The sequence below is a fragment of the Mytilus californianus genome, unplaced genomic scaffold, assembly GCF_021869535.1.
Source record: "Mytilus californianus isolate M0D057914Y unplaced genomic scaffold, xbMytCali1.0.p SCAF_2, whole genome shotgun sequence".
In the NCBI taxonomy this organism is placed as follows: Eukaryota; Metazoa; Mollusca; class Bivalvia; order Mytilida; family Mytilidae; genus Mytilus; species Mytilus californianus.
In genome coordinates, this window is record NW_026262668.1 from 8,039,812 (window position 1) to 8,058,263 (window position 18,452).

General features: G+C 32.4%; 1 protein-coding gene across 1 annotated transcript in view; it reads right to left on the bottom strand.

Annotated features, from left to right (window-relative positions):
- Positions 1-18,452, bottom strand: part of LOC127728871 (uncharacterized) — a 70,281-nt gene that overhangs the window by 4,425 nt on the left and 47,404 nt on the right. Inside the window, exons 31-43 of the mRNA XM_052236461.1 lie at positions 17,666-17,748; positions 15,644-15,765; positions 14,006-14,566; positions 13,451-13,590; positions 10,987-11,047; positions 10,270-10,335; positions 9,840-9,945; positions 7,170-7,347; positions 6,192-6,271; positions 3,729-3,824; positions 3,415-3,522; positions 1,890-1,936; positions 852-975 (exon numbers count right to left, since the gene is read on the bottom strand). Of these exons, the coding sequence (XP_052092421.1) occupies positions 852-975; positions 1,890-1,936; positions 3,415-3,522; positions 3,729-3,824; positions 6,192-6,271; positions 7,170-7,347; positions 9,840-9,945; positions 10,270-10,335; positions 10,987-11,047; positions 13,451-13,590; positions 14,006-14,566; positions 15,644-15,765; positions 17,666-17,748 (1,772 nt within the window). The remainder of the gene's footprint in view (positions 1-851; positions 976-1,889; positions 1,937-3,414; positions 3,523-3,728; positions 3,825-6,191; positions 6,272-7,169; positions 7,348-9,839; positions 9,946-10,269; positions 10,336-10,986; positions 11,048-13,450; positions 13,591-14,005; positions 14,567-15,643; positions 15,766-17,665; positions 17,749-18,452) is intronic.

Sequence of the window (18,452 nt, forward strand, 5' to 3'; positions counted from 1 at the left end):
CTGTCCGTTGGGGTTGAGGTTATATAATTTAGTCCAAACAAATGACAATTAACAAAATTGTAATAGTTTTATGTGAAACAAACTTGACTGATATATATCAAAACACCCCTTTTTAAAAGGTCAGGTCATACAACTTTTCTGTTATCACAATAAAAAAGTCTGACCCCCAAGTGGAGAGTTGTCTAGGTAGCAATTATACCACATCTTCTTATTTTTACATTATTAGTAGATACATGTAGAGTATTTTGAGCTTGCATTAAGTAACTGCAAAGGTAAAGAATTGATTTTCTTTCCACTGCCCCTTAGCGGTTGTCATATATTTCAATATGACTGAAGAGTACTTTACCTAGACTGGTTTTCAATGCATGTTTCAAGTAATTTGTTCCATTGATCCAGATATGCTATGTTTTTTTTTTCTCTATTTTGATTGTGTAAGATCCTTGGTAGTCTTAGTAGAATTCAGTCACAATCTGCCTTGACTCTCATTTATTTAATCAATTTTCAGTTTGGAGGTTTGTCCATTGTTGAAAGCATGTGTTCCAGATATGATATGTTTTTCTCTCTATTTTGATTGTGTATGATCCTTGGTTGTCTTTGTAGAATTCAGTCACAACCTGCCTTGACTCTCGTTTATTTTCAGTTTTGAGGTTTGTCCATTTTTGAAAACATGTGTTAAGTGCTAAATAACTAACTTTGGTTGTTGGTTTGCTGTCTCATTGAAGCATAACTTTCATCTCAAATATTTCTTACAAAGCATATGCAGAGTTGTTAACAGTTTTCTATGAATGTATCTTTGTAAATGAAAAGAACTACTAACAAATAATGGCAAATTGATTTAAACAATGACTTACAGTTTGTGGAGCAGAAGATCTGTTCTTTAATTGGACTTTCAACATTTGTACATGTCCAATATCACATGGTGAAAACTTCTGTGTCTCTTCTTCATTCTCCAAAGTAAACAATGATGCTTCATTCCTAAAATATAACAAAAGCCATCAGTTTCTAACAAGTGCCAATGTTTCAACCTCACTAAAGTAAACTATTTTTATCATCAGGATGATTTTCTTAAACAACGCAGTCAGTAAGTTAGAGTTGGCCTTGTCTTTCCTAATCTCTGAGCCAAAAGCATAATCTCAAGTTAATATGCCTTAAAACTTATGTCTTGTTTCATTCTCTAAACTTATGCTTGTAGTCTAGATATGAATATATATGACACTTCTTTTTTCTGTTATGTCATAACATTTAACTGTTTAGTAATTTATTGTCAATTAAAACAGAAAGTGAGTGACAAGATAAATATGAGTGCTACACATTGTCACTTAGGGGACTTTCATAGTTTACTATGCTGTATAGATTTGGCTCATTGTTGAAGGCTATATGGTGACATATAGTTGTTAACGTCTATGTCATTTGGTATCTGGTGGAGAGTTGTCTTATTGGCAATCATACCACATCTTCTTATTTTTGTAATGACAGCTTAAGTTTGAAATTCCCCTATTGTTATTTAATTGATTGATCGATTGGTATTTAACACTACTTTCAACACTCTTGTGCTATTTCGTGGCGGTCAGTTTTTATTAGTGTAGGAAGCCAGAGTGCTCCGAGAGAACCACAACCTTCGGTAGGAAAACTGACAATCCTAGTCAATTAAGATTGAAGTCGAGTGCACCTACCCTGTGCAGGATTCAAACTCACAACCTCAGTGTTGACTGGCTAGTGATACAGTAGTTTGAATACTTAGACCGCTCAGCCACCAAGGCCCCTCTTGTTATTTAAAGCAGTAGAGCTTATTATTAAAGCATTAAATTATTTTGACATCCAGACTTGGGAAATTTCTTAACAAAAATAACCATACTATCATTAAAGTTTGCAATGTTATAATGTTTTACCTTTTCCTTGCATCCAGTTCTTTTGGTTTCTTTTCCTCCTCAATACCCTAGAATAATAAAAACATCAGTAAAAGAGAGTCAAAAGATACTAAAGGGACATTCAAACCGATAAGTCAAAAACAAACTGACAACGCCTTGGCAAAAAACCAAAAACAATCAAAAGACAATAAACAGTATACAAAACACAACATAGAAACCCCACCAATAACCAGGTGATCTCATTGTGTTGCTCATATAAGTACAAATAGTCTTACACTCAGTTATGTTTTTAGATATGGAGAAACCTGTTTAAATAGAACCCTGAGAAAACCAGAAACCGGTCTTTTCTGAACTCATGTATCAGGTCAATTTTTGATTACTCTTTAGTCATTTAACCTATCATAATGTAAATCTAAATACTTTTCATCAGAATAAAATCATCAGTTCCACAGGGATTTTATTTAGTCATGTTTTACCGTAATAAATATATAGGGGAGGACCTGTCTAAGCAGAACAAAATCTGCAGTCCCACATGAGTTTAGTTTAGTCAGGTTTTACTATCATTCATATAATGGTGAAGACCTATCTAATCATAAGAAAATAATCAGTATAATAGGGGTTTAATTTAGTCAGGTTTTACTGTTATTCAAATAACATGTATAATGGTGAAGACCTGTCTAATCAAAAGAAAATAATCAGTATAATAGGGGTTTAGTTTAGTCAGGTTTTACTGTTATTCAAATAACATGTATAATGGTGAAGACCTATCTAATCATAAGAAAATAATCAGTATAATAGGGGTTTAATTTAGTCAGGTTTTACTGTTATTCAAATAACATGTATAATGGTGAAGACCTGTCTAATCATAAGAAAATAATCAGTATAATAGGGGTTTAATTTAGTCAGGTTTTACTGTTATTCAAATAACATGTATAATGGTGAAGACCTGTCTAATCAAAAGAAAATAATCAGTATAATAGGGGTTTAGTTTAGTCAGGTTTTACTGTTATTCAAATAACATGTATAATGGTGAAGACCTATCTAATCATAAGAAAATAATCAGTATAATAGAGGTTTAATTTAGTCAGGTTTTACTGTTATTCAAATAACATGTATAATGGTGAAGACCTGTCTAATCATAAGAAAATAATCAGTATAATAGGGGTTTAGTTTAGTCAGGTTTTACTGTTATTCAAATAACATGTATAATGGTGAAGACCTGTCTAATCATAAGAAAATAATCAGTATCATAGAGGTTTAATTTAGTCAGGTTTTACTGTTATTCAAATAACATGTATAATGGTGAAAACCTGTAAAATAAGAATAACATTGTCAGAGATGTTTAAAATTCAGGTACCATATGCATTGAACATTTAAAAATTCTTCAACAGATAACAAAATCCATTGTAATGACTGAATGAAGTAGTTTTAAAATAATAAAAAAAAACATCAGTTTTAAATTTATAGTAGCTTAACAAATCTATTTTCGTGTCTTTCATTCATGCTTTTAATACAATACATAATTGTTAAATATTTACAACATTACCTCCCCTTTAAGCTCGATTCTAACACTGTTAGTTGTTGATCCTCTGGACTGTACTTCCCAGAATTGTGAAAATGTTCCTTTAGATCTGGGCATAAACTGTACACATATCTAAATAGATAAACAAAAGTGACTTTACTCAAAGTGTTCAAAAAATGGAGAGCAAAAAACAAGAAAATGACAAACAAAAATTAAATTAAAAAACCAATTAAGAAAAGTATAAATAAAAAATGAATTACAGACATATTTTTTAAAATTCACATAAATTGTGACTGTTAATAGGAATTTGCCATTAGGTCGTAGGATTTTTTACTTACTTGTATGGTATGTTTGCCGTCTAAATGTCCAAACTTTTCAGAGAATGAGAACACTTTGTATGTAGCTCTGAATACATCCTTAGAATTATCTGCTCCCTGTCAATGAAAGTAAAACTCTTAAATAATCTTGATCCAAGAATTAATGCTTTTACTTATTAAGATGTATGCCATTCCCAGTATACTTATGCTATAATCTATTAAAACTAAATATAGCATTTTGTAATCATTCAGCTTTGTTACTATATTTGGATGTCTGCCTAAAACTAAATGTGTGTTTGAACAGTACAACGAGTGCCTCAAAAATAACAAACAACTTAATGCTGATAATAAATCTTCTATATATATATATATATATATAAAACCTGTTAGTCAAATGCGTTTTGTTTCAATATACTTTTTCACTTTTTTGGTCTTTTGGAAAATGTTGTTTGTGCTGTATTTAGACCCCTCTACCAAGAAATTTGTTTTACATGCATACATATAAAAATTACGGTTTTATCCAACACAATCATAGGTTTGAACGTTCAGGGTTTTTTTTCTGGGTATTTTGGGAAAAAGGACCCAGGCCAGTTTTGAGAATTTTTTCACGCGCTTTTCAATGAAATTGGGAAAACAGCAATTATACCAGATTTGAGTTTTAGTGTGTTTAGTTTATTAAAAGTTATCTTTTATTGTGAAAATAAAGTAAGAAACTTCCAGATTTTTACTGGCCCTTCAAAATTGAGAAGAAATTACCTCTTGGAATTGTAGTAATATGTTTACACTGGCTATAAAAACATCTACATGTAATATCAACATTTATTAATGATAAAGAAAATTACTGTCACATTTTATTGGATTTTGACATGAAAATTTGTGAACTAAAAGTAATTTTGAGTTTCTGTATAAAATATTTCCTGCTTTTTCTTTCTTTTCCATATATCTTTTGGTTTTCAATTCTAGTGTTTATATTTCATCATCATAGATGTATTTTGTCACCTGCCTGGAATTATTATTTTTTTTATTGTATTTGATCGGCAAACCCAGAATTACCCTTATCTGCCCTGGAATCTGATCCGGTATTGTAATTGTCTTCATTTTCGGTTTATGGCATCCATTGTTTTTCAATGTTGTTTTTGTCAGTCAGATACGATTTTACTCAGATTTACACATAACTTGTTGGCAATTTTTGGCATAAAGCTAGCGGTTGAACAAAATGAACATCACTGTCATAAATAATGAAGATGAAAACAAATTTTGAGATCGTTTGGGAATTTTGCTCCCAAAATTGAGAAAAATGTAAGTTAATTGTCATTGGGAATGGGTCCGAATACCAGACCCTGTGGAATGCTAGAAAAATCCATGACGTTGTTTTCAATTTAGACTTATATATATTATAACAATCAATTTACCTTTTAAAGAAAAAAAATCAAAATATACATTTTTGGGGATCAGGTCTTTGTTTTTGAGAGCAAGCACTGAGCATGCCCAAATGTATCATCATGATGATAGCTCTTATCATAGTAATTAATGCAGTTTTGAAGGAGTTTACTGATGTGTAAAGCAATACATTTTAAGTAACAATGACCTTGACCTTTGAGGTATTGACCTAGTAGTCAAAGTAAGGTTGTGATCCCATATATAGTATTTGATTTAGCATCTGGAAACAACTTTTCTGCCTTGAACTTTGACCTGATGACCTCAAAATAAGTAGGGATCTCCCTCTTATTGTACATGACCATATTACCAAGAAGGTTCTAATCAGATATAAAGTATTTCAGTAATCTCCCATAACAAAAATGATTGGCAGACGAGTAAAAAACTATATACTGTATATCGGGTTTTTTTCGCGTGTGTTTAATTTTGGCTTCATTCACGTAACCTAAAGAAACGCAAAAATTTTACCCCGCGTAAATTTCCCTGCAAATTCCAAGATTTATGGTTTTTTGAACTTTTGTGTTGTTTGACAAATCACAAGAATATGCATACTTAATTAAGATCTCTGTTTTCATAATAATTAATTGGCTAATCATACATGTCACACCTTTTGACAACACAGCAATCATAGACATGTTAAAAATGTCAATTAGCGACGTACTACTGATTGGTGTCATAACCCAAACATTTTGCATGTAATGTAAAAATAATACAAATCACATTTACACGGATATTTGTATACCAGTAATGATCAAAAACTTCAACTTATAACATACTCCAATGTAAATATTTTACGTTCCTTGAAAGTGTATTTTCGTCTGTAATACTATATATATTTGATAACAATTAACAGTTAGTTAATTAAGTTTATGTTATTTACAACTTTAACAATATGATACAGTTATTTTTTCGCATGTATTTTCCCATTCAGCAAAAATTATACACAGTGATTAACCTGCCCATTTTGTCATCAAATCGCGAAAATAAGCCAATGCGAAAAAATATACGGTATCTCTTATTACTTATTACCTATTTGAGATGTCTTACCTTGACATATGGCGGAGCAAACACTGATATTGTCCATCGTAAAGTCTCAGTAGACACATTAGTAAGGTCAATGTAGGTTTCTAAAATGATACAAATCAGACACTTTTAGTCTCAATATATTTGTGTTTCTTTCAGTATAATGAATATGTAATGCGAAAATAAATTGTTATGACACTATTTTATTTCAGAGTACATATGTACACTGGGACCTACCTGATATATCCCTTATTTAAGTTGGGGAGAAGTTGGCTTGTATTGTCTGTACACTGGAATCTACCTGACATATCCCCTACTTTAGTTGGGGAGAAGTTGGCTTGTGCAGTCTGTACACTGGAACCTAACTGACATATCCCCTATTTTAGTTAAGAATCTGACTTGTGTAGTCTGTACACTGGAACCTGCCTGACATATCCCCTATTTTAGTCGGGGAGAAGTTGGCTTGTGTAGTCTATACACTGGAACCTACCCGACATATCCCCAATTTTAGTCCGGGAGAAGTTGACTTGTGTAGTATGTCAACTGGAACCTACCTGACATATCCCCTTTTTTAGTTGGGGAGAAGTTGACATGTGTAGTATGTAAACTGGGACCTACCCGAAATATCCCCTATTTTAGTCCGGGAGAAGTTGACTTGTGTAGTATGTACACTTGAACCTAACCGACATATCCCCTATTTTTGTTGGAGAGAAGTTGACTTGTGTAGTATGTACACTGGAACCTACCCATCATACCCCCAATTTTAGTTGGGGCAAAGTTGACTTGTGTAGTCTGTACACTTGGACCTACCTGACATATCCCCTATGTTAGTTGGGGAGAAATTGATTTGTGTAGTCTGTCAACTGGAACCTACCTGACATATCCCCTATTTTAGTCGGGGAGAAGTTGACTTATGGTGTCTGTAAACTGGAACCTACCTGACATATTCCCTATTTTAGTCGGGGAGAAGTTGACTTGTGTTGTATGTAAACTGGAACCTACCTGACATATCCCCTATTTTAGTTGGGGAGAAGTTGACTTGTGTAGTCTGAACATTTGGATTGTCTGTGTCAGCAGGTATACAGATAGATGGTGCAGCAGAAACCTGTTTAAACAGTGGCATCAAATTTTTGTTGGCATTCCCTTCAACCACATCTTTTCTTATCTGTACATTTAGAATCTAGAATAAAAAGATCATTCCACATTACTGTATTTTTTGATTACATTTGCAATACGTCTAAGAAGTAAACAAAAATTGAAGAACTTCAAATTTTCCTTGTTTGTAGTAAAAACTGTTGATACAGAGATATGTCTTGCCTGTATGTAATTTTGATAGTACATGTATAATGCAAATGTTTTTTTAATATGAATTTAACAGGATTTTTTTCAATATCGCAAAAATTAAATCGCATTTTAGTCTAAAATGACAAAATCACAATAATAAATGCACGCAATAATTTCTGAAATTACAGTATGCAAAAGTTGAAAAGTTAATAGACCATGACTAAGGGGACATCAGTGTATAATCTCCATGGAAATGAGATGTGCTATTGATAATGCAACTGAGCTTTCACAAACTTTAACATGTAAACTATGCAAAAGTGCATAGACCATGACAGCGGGAGTAAGGGTGAAAAAATCTCCATGGATGTGAAATGTGCTATTGCTAATACAACTGCAAACCAAATATCATAGACTTGCCATTAGTTGTTCTTCCTAAACTGACCTAATCACAAACTTTAACAAATTCTTGCACAAACAATGACAAGGGAAACAGCTCGCCTAAGTCTCACCTACACGACTTTGTCAAAGCAAGGCAAAAATCATTGATTCATTGGTAATTACAATTCAGATTTCACAAATTCAAAATTTGTAAGTAGCAATTAAAATTAAGGATTTATTTTGGTCTTTAAACTTCCTTAAAATCTGCCAAAAAAAATCCTTTTTGATCATAAGGAATTTTGACATTTCCAAATTAGCCCTTTCTGTTGAATTGACTGTACCATAACAATCAGTGATTTTGCTAGCGCTCGTCATTTTCATCATTTACGAAAAGGTTTTCATAATGACGAAGTTTTTCAAATCAATTTTGTCACTTAAATATGAATAGTGTAAAAATATTTTCGCATGAAAATACTATAAATCTACCTGTCATCATGTTTTTGACAAGTTTATGACCCTCATTTAATTAACATTTACAACAGGTGTTATAAGTTGTGATTACAGGTAATCCGCTTATCGCCATTGGATGGGTCACTAATCCGTTAATTAATAAACCTCATAAATTATTGACCATCATAATTATTTTTCCAAGTAAAATCGGCCAGTCAGCATTTCAACTTTATTATTTCTCAAACGACCACAATTTGCAGTTTGTTTATCATAGTTTCGTCATTTGAACAAAATGTTTTCCCCTGCGGACAGTTCGCATTTCAATTTCAATATTTCTCAAAAGATCACAATTTGCAGTTCGTTTGTCGTAGTTTCCTCATATGAACAAATTTTCGTCATATTTTATATAACTTTTCATCAAAACTGTCAACAATTTCGATTAAAGAGAAAGAACTTTATTCCAAACGTTCAGAAATATTTCCACAAGTCAAACAGGTGCTTCCTTGACTATGTACTGTGCATGCGTGAAAGTATTCTTTTAAATTAGACATTAAAACATAAAATATGAAATCATTTAGTATCAAAATAAACGAAGGAGACAAATATATTTCTTACTAAGCAACTTGATTTAGATATATGATAATTTCCTGTCTTTTGTGAAACACGAACCAATCCGTAGATGAATCCGGATTCATTCTGAATTTATTATCCTATTGTAACTTCCCGTTTTCATTTCATTTAAAAATCGAAAGTAAACGTAATCTATTCTTGATTAATTTACAATATACAGTCATTAGAATCGTTTCAACAAGGATTTGTACAAATCCTTGGTTCCAAGTTTATATATAGAAATGAATTCCAAATATCGATTTAACTGTTTTTACAAGGATAATGATGATGCAGTGAAATAGTCGCTACAGGTTCATTTATGCTGTGATTCCTGGTTTAAAAAAAAAACCCAACTTTTGTTGATCAGGAATGTCCCCTGAATAACTGAAGTGAAATTGTTAACTAGAAATCTGGATCCTTATTAGATCTTATTATAATCTTCATATTTAAGCACCACATCTATCAAATTATGCAATAACTGCCTGAGCATGCCTAAGTCCTTCAAAGATGTATAGCTAGTAATACATATCTTTGGTCCCTTGCTGTTACCCAAAATATGGTTGATTTTCATTTCGTGCAAAAGTGACTAAAGCCCTCAAAATCCTAGCTGAAACCCTGACAATGATGATATCAAGAAATATAACCAAAGCCGGGCCAAGAATAAGATCTTTGCATGTGGGAGATATATTCCATAACTAAAATTTTAATTTCCAAACTTTTATAACAGCAAATTCCAATAAACTCAATATCAGTATTTTCATCCAAACAACTAAGTACTGGCTTTTGATATTGCCATTTGATAAGGGACTTTCCGATTTGAATTTTCCTTGGAGTTCGTTTTTTTTGTCATTTTACTTTTTTTTCAGGGCTGGTGATAACCTGGAGGACTTACAGCCCACCAGCAGAGGTATCAACAACAATGACAGTACCAATCTTACTGCACCATCATACCTTGTACTGATGTTCACAGGATATATGGACTGTTCCCTGCCATGGTAAGGTTTCCATGTTCTGTAATACTCTGGCACTAGGGCTAATGCATATAGATGTTGTGCTCCTGTAAATAAAATCATTTTTATGTACAATTAAACCTTGAATAAACAGATCAATTGGTTTAACATAGGCTTAGGTATGTTTTAATTCAGTTTTTCAGATGGGTAGTTTCATAGTGCATACATCAAAAACATTATTTGTTGAATATCAATCGTTTTGCATTTGTTTATACAATCACAATGTTTTGGTATTGGCATTTCAAATAATTATCCATAATGTCTAATTGTTCCAGTTTACAAATGTTGACTTGAGTTTAAGTATTCATACTTGAACTTTTATTTTTACACAGGGATCCCTCAACAGATTTACTCAAAGAATAATTTCTTACTTTGGTGAAACAGTTACTGTTTCAGGTGTAATCTTCACCCACTGTCCAAGCCATGCCATTTTAAACCTGAAATAAGTGCAGTGTATTTGGTAAAAAAAAACAACACTAATAATAAAAAAAATTATGATTAAATAAAACATAAAGAACAGAGTTTGTCTCTAGTGCTGCTTTGACACTATTTGTTGTATTTCTTTGAATGTTGTAGTCTGCAATTTGTTGATGTGTTCTTCAATGCCATAATAGTGTTCATGACATTGACCATAGAATTCCCCCTAAAATCAGTGCTATTGGCCATCTTGAACTTGCAGTGAGATGTTAACTACTGCTCCATGTTGAATGCCTTACTGTTACTTTGAGATAATGAACATCAATAAAAGCACAGTTCCTTTGCTTGTGTCAAGTGTGTGTAGGAATTTCCTGTCATAAATCAATACTACATATCCCTTCTTTTTCATTATACAATGTTGACTTTAGAAAGTAAATAATAACACTAACGTTCTCAAATTCTGAAAATTTAGTAAGTTACATGATTGATTAATTGATTGTTGACTTCTTGCCACTTTAGAACATAATGGCTTTATCATGGTAAGATTATTAACATCAAAATCTCTATTTGTTTCTTTTTTTTCATTTAAAATAAAAGCAAGACACTTTCCTTTACACAAAGATATTTATGCAAATCCTTCTATTCACATTAAACAAATACGTCAGACTTACGCAAGTTCTCTATTTAGGAAGTTGATTATCTGGAACTTGGAAACATCAGGTCGATCGTCAACTGTAAAATATATTTTATCCTTTAGTAAGTTAAATATAGGGATAGTCTGCTGGTACCCTTATAACTTGAACTAGAATGTGTGTCTGGACCTTAGTAATGACCTACTCTCAAAACCAATATAAAATGGTCCTGATTCAGACATGGAGCCTGAGACGACAAAGAGAAATAATCTTGAAATAGTGCAACAAAATTATTTTTGACTATATAGGAGGACTGTAATGGGGAAAATTGTTATTGATAGCTTAAACCTTGCATCAGCGGAAGGCTATTTTTCATTGTGACAAGAAAATGGTTGAAATAACATATTTTGATTTATTTTGAAATCTATGATGGGATATTGTAGTCAAACAACATTTGGGAGGTTATTACCTACATTGCTAACTGATTCATTTTATTAATATTCATAGACATTTCTCAGAGACTTGCTGCAAACATAATCACAGTCATGTTAGCACTTGAGATCACCCCAGGTTTCGGCGGGGTTCATGTAGGTCAGTCTTTAGTTTCTAGTGTTTTGTAGACTGTTGTTTGTCTTTTCTCTGTTTTAAATTTTATTCTGGATCTACTGTGGATTCATTATTATTCATTGGATACCAATTTTCGTGGATTTCGTGGGTACAGGTAAACCACGAATTTAAATGTTCAACGAATAACACATTTTCAATATGTTTGTATGCAGACTTTGGCAAATCCACGAATTGAAATATCCACGAAAATGCAAGATTTTCTCAATCCAGGAAAATTGGTACACACGAAAGTTAATGAATCCACAGTATCCAACTTATGACTTTTGATTTTCCTTGTGATATCTTTTGTCTTTTTTTCCATTCCAGAATGAATTTCTGAATTGTGTTATATATAGATTTTTCCGCTGCATTGGATGTGGTAAGATATTTATCCACTCGAGACAGTTAAATTTTCAAATTTAAAATTTAACTGTTTGAGGGTGGATAAATATAGTATTACAGGAGATTTGGTGGTGGAACCTGTTTTTCTAATGATTTTTATACGATATGCAGGCAAACTTATTCCTTCTTTTCAAATGATCAGCAAAAAGTTGTGTTCTTTCTATGTGAGGTCATCAGACATGGTCGCCTTTTTTCACGAAGTCACAATAGAAAATTCAGAGGAAAACAAGAAAATTTGACATCATAATCGAATTTTGACCAATGAATAAGATCAAATGAACCACACGTTTATTAAGTAAAAATATTCAACAGGTCAGGAAAAAGTTAAATCAGGTAAGAATTAGAGAAACTTAATATAACACTGTATGTAACACTCAGAAATGTGCCCATCCCCCCAAATGTGTCCATATGACGTCGCTGAACTGCAAAACATGTCTAGTTGCTAAAGGGCGCCAAAACGTGTTCTGTTTATAAGCGCCCAATTATGTCCATTTAATTAAAAAAAAGGCCAAACGTGTCCGGTTTATATAAAACCGTAAAGTCTCCATTTTAAAGCACAGAAACCACTTTTGCATGAAGCAGGTCGTACAATACCCTCATACATTATATAGCCATTTAGGTATCATCGAAGAATATTAGTACAATAGAATCCACTTAGTAAACAATTATTAAAACTGTACTAAACTAATAAATTGCAATGTTTATGTTTTTTTTAAATACGCATGACATATTTGCCACTGGGCATTAAGCAATCAACATTCAATAGTTAATTATGTGTATATTTATACATGTATTATAGCTTATAATTATACTTAATAAAAAATAACCGGCGTTGAACAAATTAATGATAATAAATTACCACTTCATTAACTGTGAAGCACCGTGAAAATTTACAAGATAAAATATATTAAATTTTTAATTGTGAAATACTTCTATCTGAACTTTATATAAAACATTATTAAAACCGCTGCAAGTAAAAATAACTTTTTATTGTGGGATTCTTTTTTAACCTGGTGTCTATTTTTTTTTAAAGCAGAAGTCACTGTGCACAATGTAGCATGTCTTGAACATTTGTCTATACGGCTTACTAAACTTTCCTCCAGATTTCTTTGGGTAGCTACTTTGATTTTTTTAAGAATTCAACCGAACCAGACGTCTTTTATCGTATCCCACGCCATATAGTTGCCATTAACGATTTTGACTTCACAAAGTTATATTGGCGCTAAGAGTTTTGAGACGTTGTGGCGTTTTTATCTGGACACATTTTGGCGAATAACAATTATCGGACATGTTTGGGGATGTGAAATCGGACATGTTTGGGTGATTTATGATTTGAAGGACACGTTTGGGGGTATCGGACATGTTTTGGGGGATGGACACGTTTGGGAGTGTTACATATATAATGCATTATTATAAAATTAACTTTTTGTACATCATGTGTGTTATATAGTTTACAAGTCTATGTGTATAACCATCATTATAGAACGTGTGTTACCTTTAGTTGGAGCATGAAGTATAAGCTGTTCTGGTTTTATTACCCAATCTGATTTATCATCATGGTCTGTCAGTACAGATCTTGTGAACAGTGGGCCAATGAAGGGACTTGGCATAGTTTGGGACACGGACTCCTTCATACTGAAAGATAATCAAAATCTATCAATACAAGGACAAACAGATGGACTTGCAAATTAGGGACATTTAACCATTTTTTTAAAATTATAAAACTTTGTAAAGATAATTAGAAAACAAATTATGTATTGCTTAACATGTGAAGTTTCATTTTTACTTTTTCATTAAAGTTTGTGAATAAAACATAAATATCTTTACAGAATGTCTGATGAAACATTGAAACTATTTCAGTCCCATGGAGAAATGAAATTTATCCAGGATAGCTCAGGGAGACAACAAATTTTAACCCTGGTATCTATGATGAGTTTATTTGTATTAGCAGAATCATATTTTGTTGTACATGAAACATTTCTGTGTTCAAAATGTAAAACCAAATGAATTTAGAAAGTCTGTTGTCTTTTGTTAACAAAATGCTACTTGCCTGTTTGTTGATTTGACTGGTATCATCGAAACATCACTGACATGGGTACCAGTTGACATTGTTCCTGCTAAGTGACAAGATGTTTGGGAAGCGTTACTTGGTATACTTGCTGAGAAATTTTTGTCTAACACATGGCTTGCTGGCATTGAAGAAGCCATATCACTGTGAGAAAAGGAAGGCAGAGATCTTGCAGGCATATTCCTTGATGGTATTTTGTCACACAGGTAGTCAGACGGCATAGACGATGCAAGATTACCATGGTTTCGTAAATTCTGGGGTGTGGCAAAATCTCCATTTTGCATAGTGGATGCAAATTTCCCATGACTACTAGAATATACTCCTGTAGGTGCAGCTGAGGCTACCAAGGTCAGTGTAACCTTGGACATATTCTTATAGAACAGGTCAATGTCTTTAGATGGTCCTACACCCATTATGGCCGACGGTAGATCAGCCACAGCATCTTCATCTATATATTGTGTGTTAAAGTTAATGGAGTATAAAATATTGTCATCACAAAGGGATCTACTGATCCTTCTCCCACTTTGCTTCATATGTAGTACTCTGAAAATATAAACTTCTATCATGAATTCAATTCTGAGTTAGCAAATTAATGACTGAATCGTATACATGTTCACCAATTTTCTAGCAAATGGTGAATTTAAATTTTTACTTTTATTAAGAGCAGTTTTGAAAACTATCAGGTGTTAAACCATAATTTCTCAGTTGAAGCTGAGAAAAATCATCTGAAAATATTTGTTTCACTTGAGTAGTTTTGTTATCAATACAAAAAGAACTAGGAACAACTAATTTGAACAGATAAGTTGCAAAAAATTAATTAACTTTCAATGAGTTCAAATTTAAGATGAAATTAGTGCAGAATAGAAAAGAATCATGAGAGTATTTAAAACAGAAAAATAATCGTGAATCTATGTCAATAGGACACAATGCCTTACTTGCATTTTATTTCCATGTTCAGTGAACCATGAAATCAGGATCAAAACTCCAATTTAAAATAATTTAAAAAGTTAACATCAAAATGAATGCGTACGATGTTTCAAGTTGATGTGACTAAAATTTCTTAGTAAAATACCTTTAAAAAAACTTAACAAGATATGTATAAGCACATTTCCATGTTCAGTGCACCATGAAATCTGGTCAAAACCCTCATTTTGTATATATTTTTTAAAAGTTCACATCATAATAAACCGGTGTATCAAGTTTCTGGTTAATGTGACACCTACTTCATGGTTAACTACCTTGACCAAAAACTTTAACCTTAATCCAGCGGTATGTATAAACAAACACACAGACCAGATAACATATTGTCCCCCTTACTATTGTAGGGGCATAAAAAACTTAATGCTTACTACTATTCTACATATAAAAGACAAACTCATTTGCATTTTTTTATTTTAGCTGTTTTGGTCTTGTTTATAAAAACTAGGCACATCATTTCTATGATGCCATCTTAAGCTCTCCTAACAATGCAAGTTTATCTAAACTGTTGAAGACCATGTAGTTAAGGAATTTCTATCGACTTTCTATACAATAGAAACTGTCTCACTTTCAATTTCCCAACCTTTCTTAAATATTTTAACCTTTTTTCAATCTATCATTATAAAGACTTCTTTAAGTTACCTTCTCATTCTCTGTCTACTGACTTCGTCACCAAACAAGAAGGCCACAGCTGCTATTATCTCTCTCCCTTCACTACATAAGGCACATTCTCTTTCTGTTGGGTTAAAAACAACTGTAACACTCTGTAAAGGAGAAATGTTTTACAGTTAACTGTGGAACTCTCCAAGGATGGATAAGATGAATTTCATATCTTTTTGGTCTTCATAATTTAAAGTTTAGACAGAACACAAAATCTGTTAAGGTAAAGTATTGATCAATGTTGTTTAATAGTAAATTGCCCGATCCAGAATTTATCCCATGGGGGCATGGGAGGTACTTGTTTGAGAACTGGACCACACATAAAATAAAAATTTTCCTTTTACTTACTGGTATAACTCTTACAAAATTGAAGGAAAATGCAATCACCCATATTGAAATAATTTGAGTGCCTCCCATCCCCATCTGATCAAATTTGGAACAGCCCTAAACTGTCAACTTTTGAAATGAATCCTGTGTTGTATTTAAGCCATTCTTGCAAGCTGTATTTCTACTCATGTCAACTTTCTGTTGTACAATGTTCAAACTTAAACCTTTCTTGTGTGACTAAAAGGAGATGACGACATATACATATGCAACCTAAGAAAGAGTGCACACGCTGAAATGTCTCACATACTATACTGACCATTGATTTTATGTTGATAGTCCTAAACATAAAGTTTTACTACAAGTACCACATTAACATTTATGATCCAAGAAAATGATGTCAAGGTCAGATAAACCAAGCTGGAAATACATGTACACCTTTAATACAATCATTCCATATACCAAATATAGATGACCTATTGCTTATAGTATAAAATAAACAGACCAAACCATGGAAATTTAATATTGACCAATGAACCATGAAAATGAGGTCAAGGTCAGATGAACCCTGCCAGACAGACATGTACACCTTAAAATCATTCCATGCATCAAACATAGTTGACCTATTGCTTATAGTATTTAAGAGTCAAAGTTAACCAGGAAAACTGAACATTGACCAATAAACTATGAAAATGAGGTGAAGGACAGATGATACCTGCCAGACAGACATATACACCTTACAATCATTCCATACACCAAATATAGTTGACCCATTGCTTAAAGTTTAAGAAAAACAGACCAAAACACAAAAACTCATCATTGAGCAATGAACTATGAAAATGAGGTCAAGGTCAGATGACACCTGCCAGTTGGACATGAACACCATACAATCATTCCATATATCAAATATAGACCTATTGCTTACAGTATCTGAGATATGGACTTGACCACGAAAACTTAACCTTGTTCACTGATCCATGAAATGAGGTCGAGGTCAAGTGAAAACTTTTTTCAAGTAGTCACTGAACCATGAAAATGAGGTCAAGGACAATGGACATATGACAGACAGAAAATTCATAACATAAGGCATCTATATACAAAGTATGAAGGATCCAGGTCTTCTACCTTCTGAAATATTAAGCCGCAGGATCACTATCCCTATGTCAAGCTTTCTGCAACAGAAGTCACAGGCTTGACAAAAACAGAACAAAAACATTTACATGAATAAAATAAATATGTGATGTATATATCAATGTGATAGCAACCCACTTCATATATTGTTCTTTCGAATCATAACTAGTATTAGAAGTTACCTAATCAACAATAAATTAGCAATCTCTGTAGAGGGTCTGCCAGTTTGTAAAGTTGAAAATAGTTTGCCTTGAACCCTCATAATAGGCATTGGATTTAAACTATCCAATACAACTCATGCTTGTTGTGGCCATTATTTTTAATAAGATCAAACAAAAACAAAAAATTTCATGAAGTACCTTTATAACCTAATATTCTTTTAGACTGATTCTTTAAGATAGATATTTAATTTTCCATTAATCCAATGAAAATTTACAAAAATAAGAAAGACAGCAAGAGCTGACACAGGAGGATGGACAACATGTCAAGTGATGGTAACAGCCAGCAGTTTTTGTTATGGTCATGTTACATTATACCTTCAATACATACCCTGGTACTTTTTTCTTTCACAACAAACTCACAGGGTTCAATAAGAACTTTAGGAGGTCGTACTAAATGTTTGCAACTAGGATCTATAAAATTAAATAAGGTATCAAGAGTTAGTATATATGTACTGTTAAATAAAATTAAGTTGAATAGAGAAAAAATTGTAACAACATGTTTTATATGTTTCCTTAGTGAAATGAGAATAACGATTATCTGTAATCAACTCTGACTTTTCTTTGTAAAAGAAAATATATCTTTTGGGGATTTCAGGCATATTATTTTATACCCATACTTATGGAAATGGTTTGAGGAATCGACATGAGGTTTAACAATATTTACTTAAAAGCAAAATAAATAATTGTAGACTTATCTATTCAAGATTGATGAAAACTTGTACTTAAATGGACTCTACATTTCCTAGTTCTGACAAATTCTGCAATCAATCCTATATTTGTTATGTTTATTTTTTAACACTGAAATTTGTGGTTTAACTACCTATATCTATAAATCCAATAATAATGGAACTATAGTCCTGAATATATGCATCTTTATATGCATGTCTCAAGTCAGGAGCCTGTAGTTCAGTGGATGTCATTGGTTCCTGTCTGTCATATTTGTTTTTTTGTAAATTGATTTGTTATAAACTAGGCCATTGGTTTTCTCTTTTGAATAGGTTCACATTTTTCATGTCTGAGCCATTTATAGCTGACTATACAGTATGGGTTTTTTCTCATTGTTGAAGACCATACGGTTGCCTATAATTGCTAACATCCACTTCTTTGAACTCTGG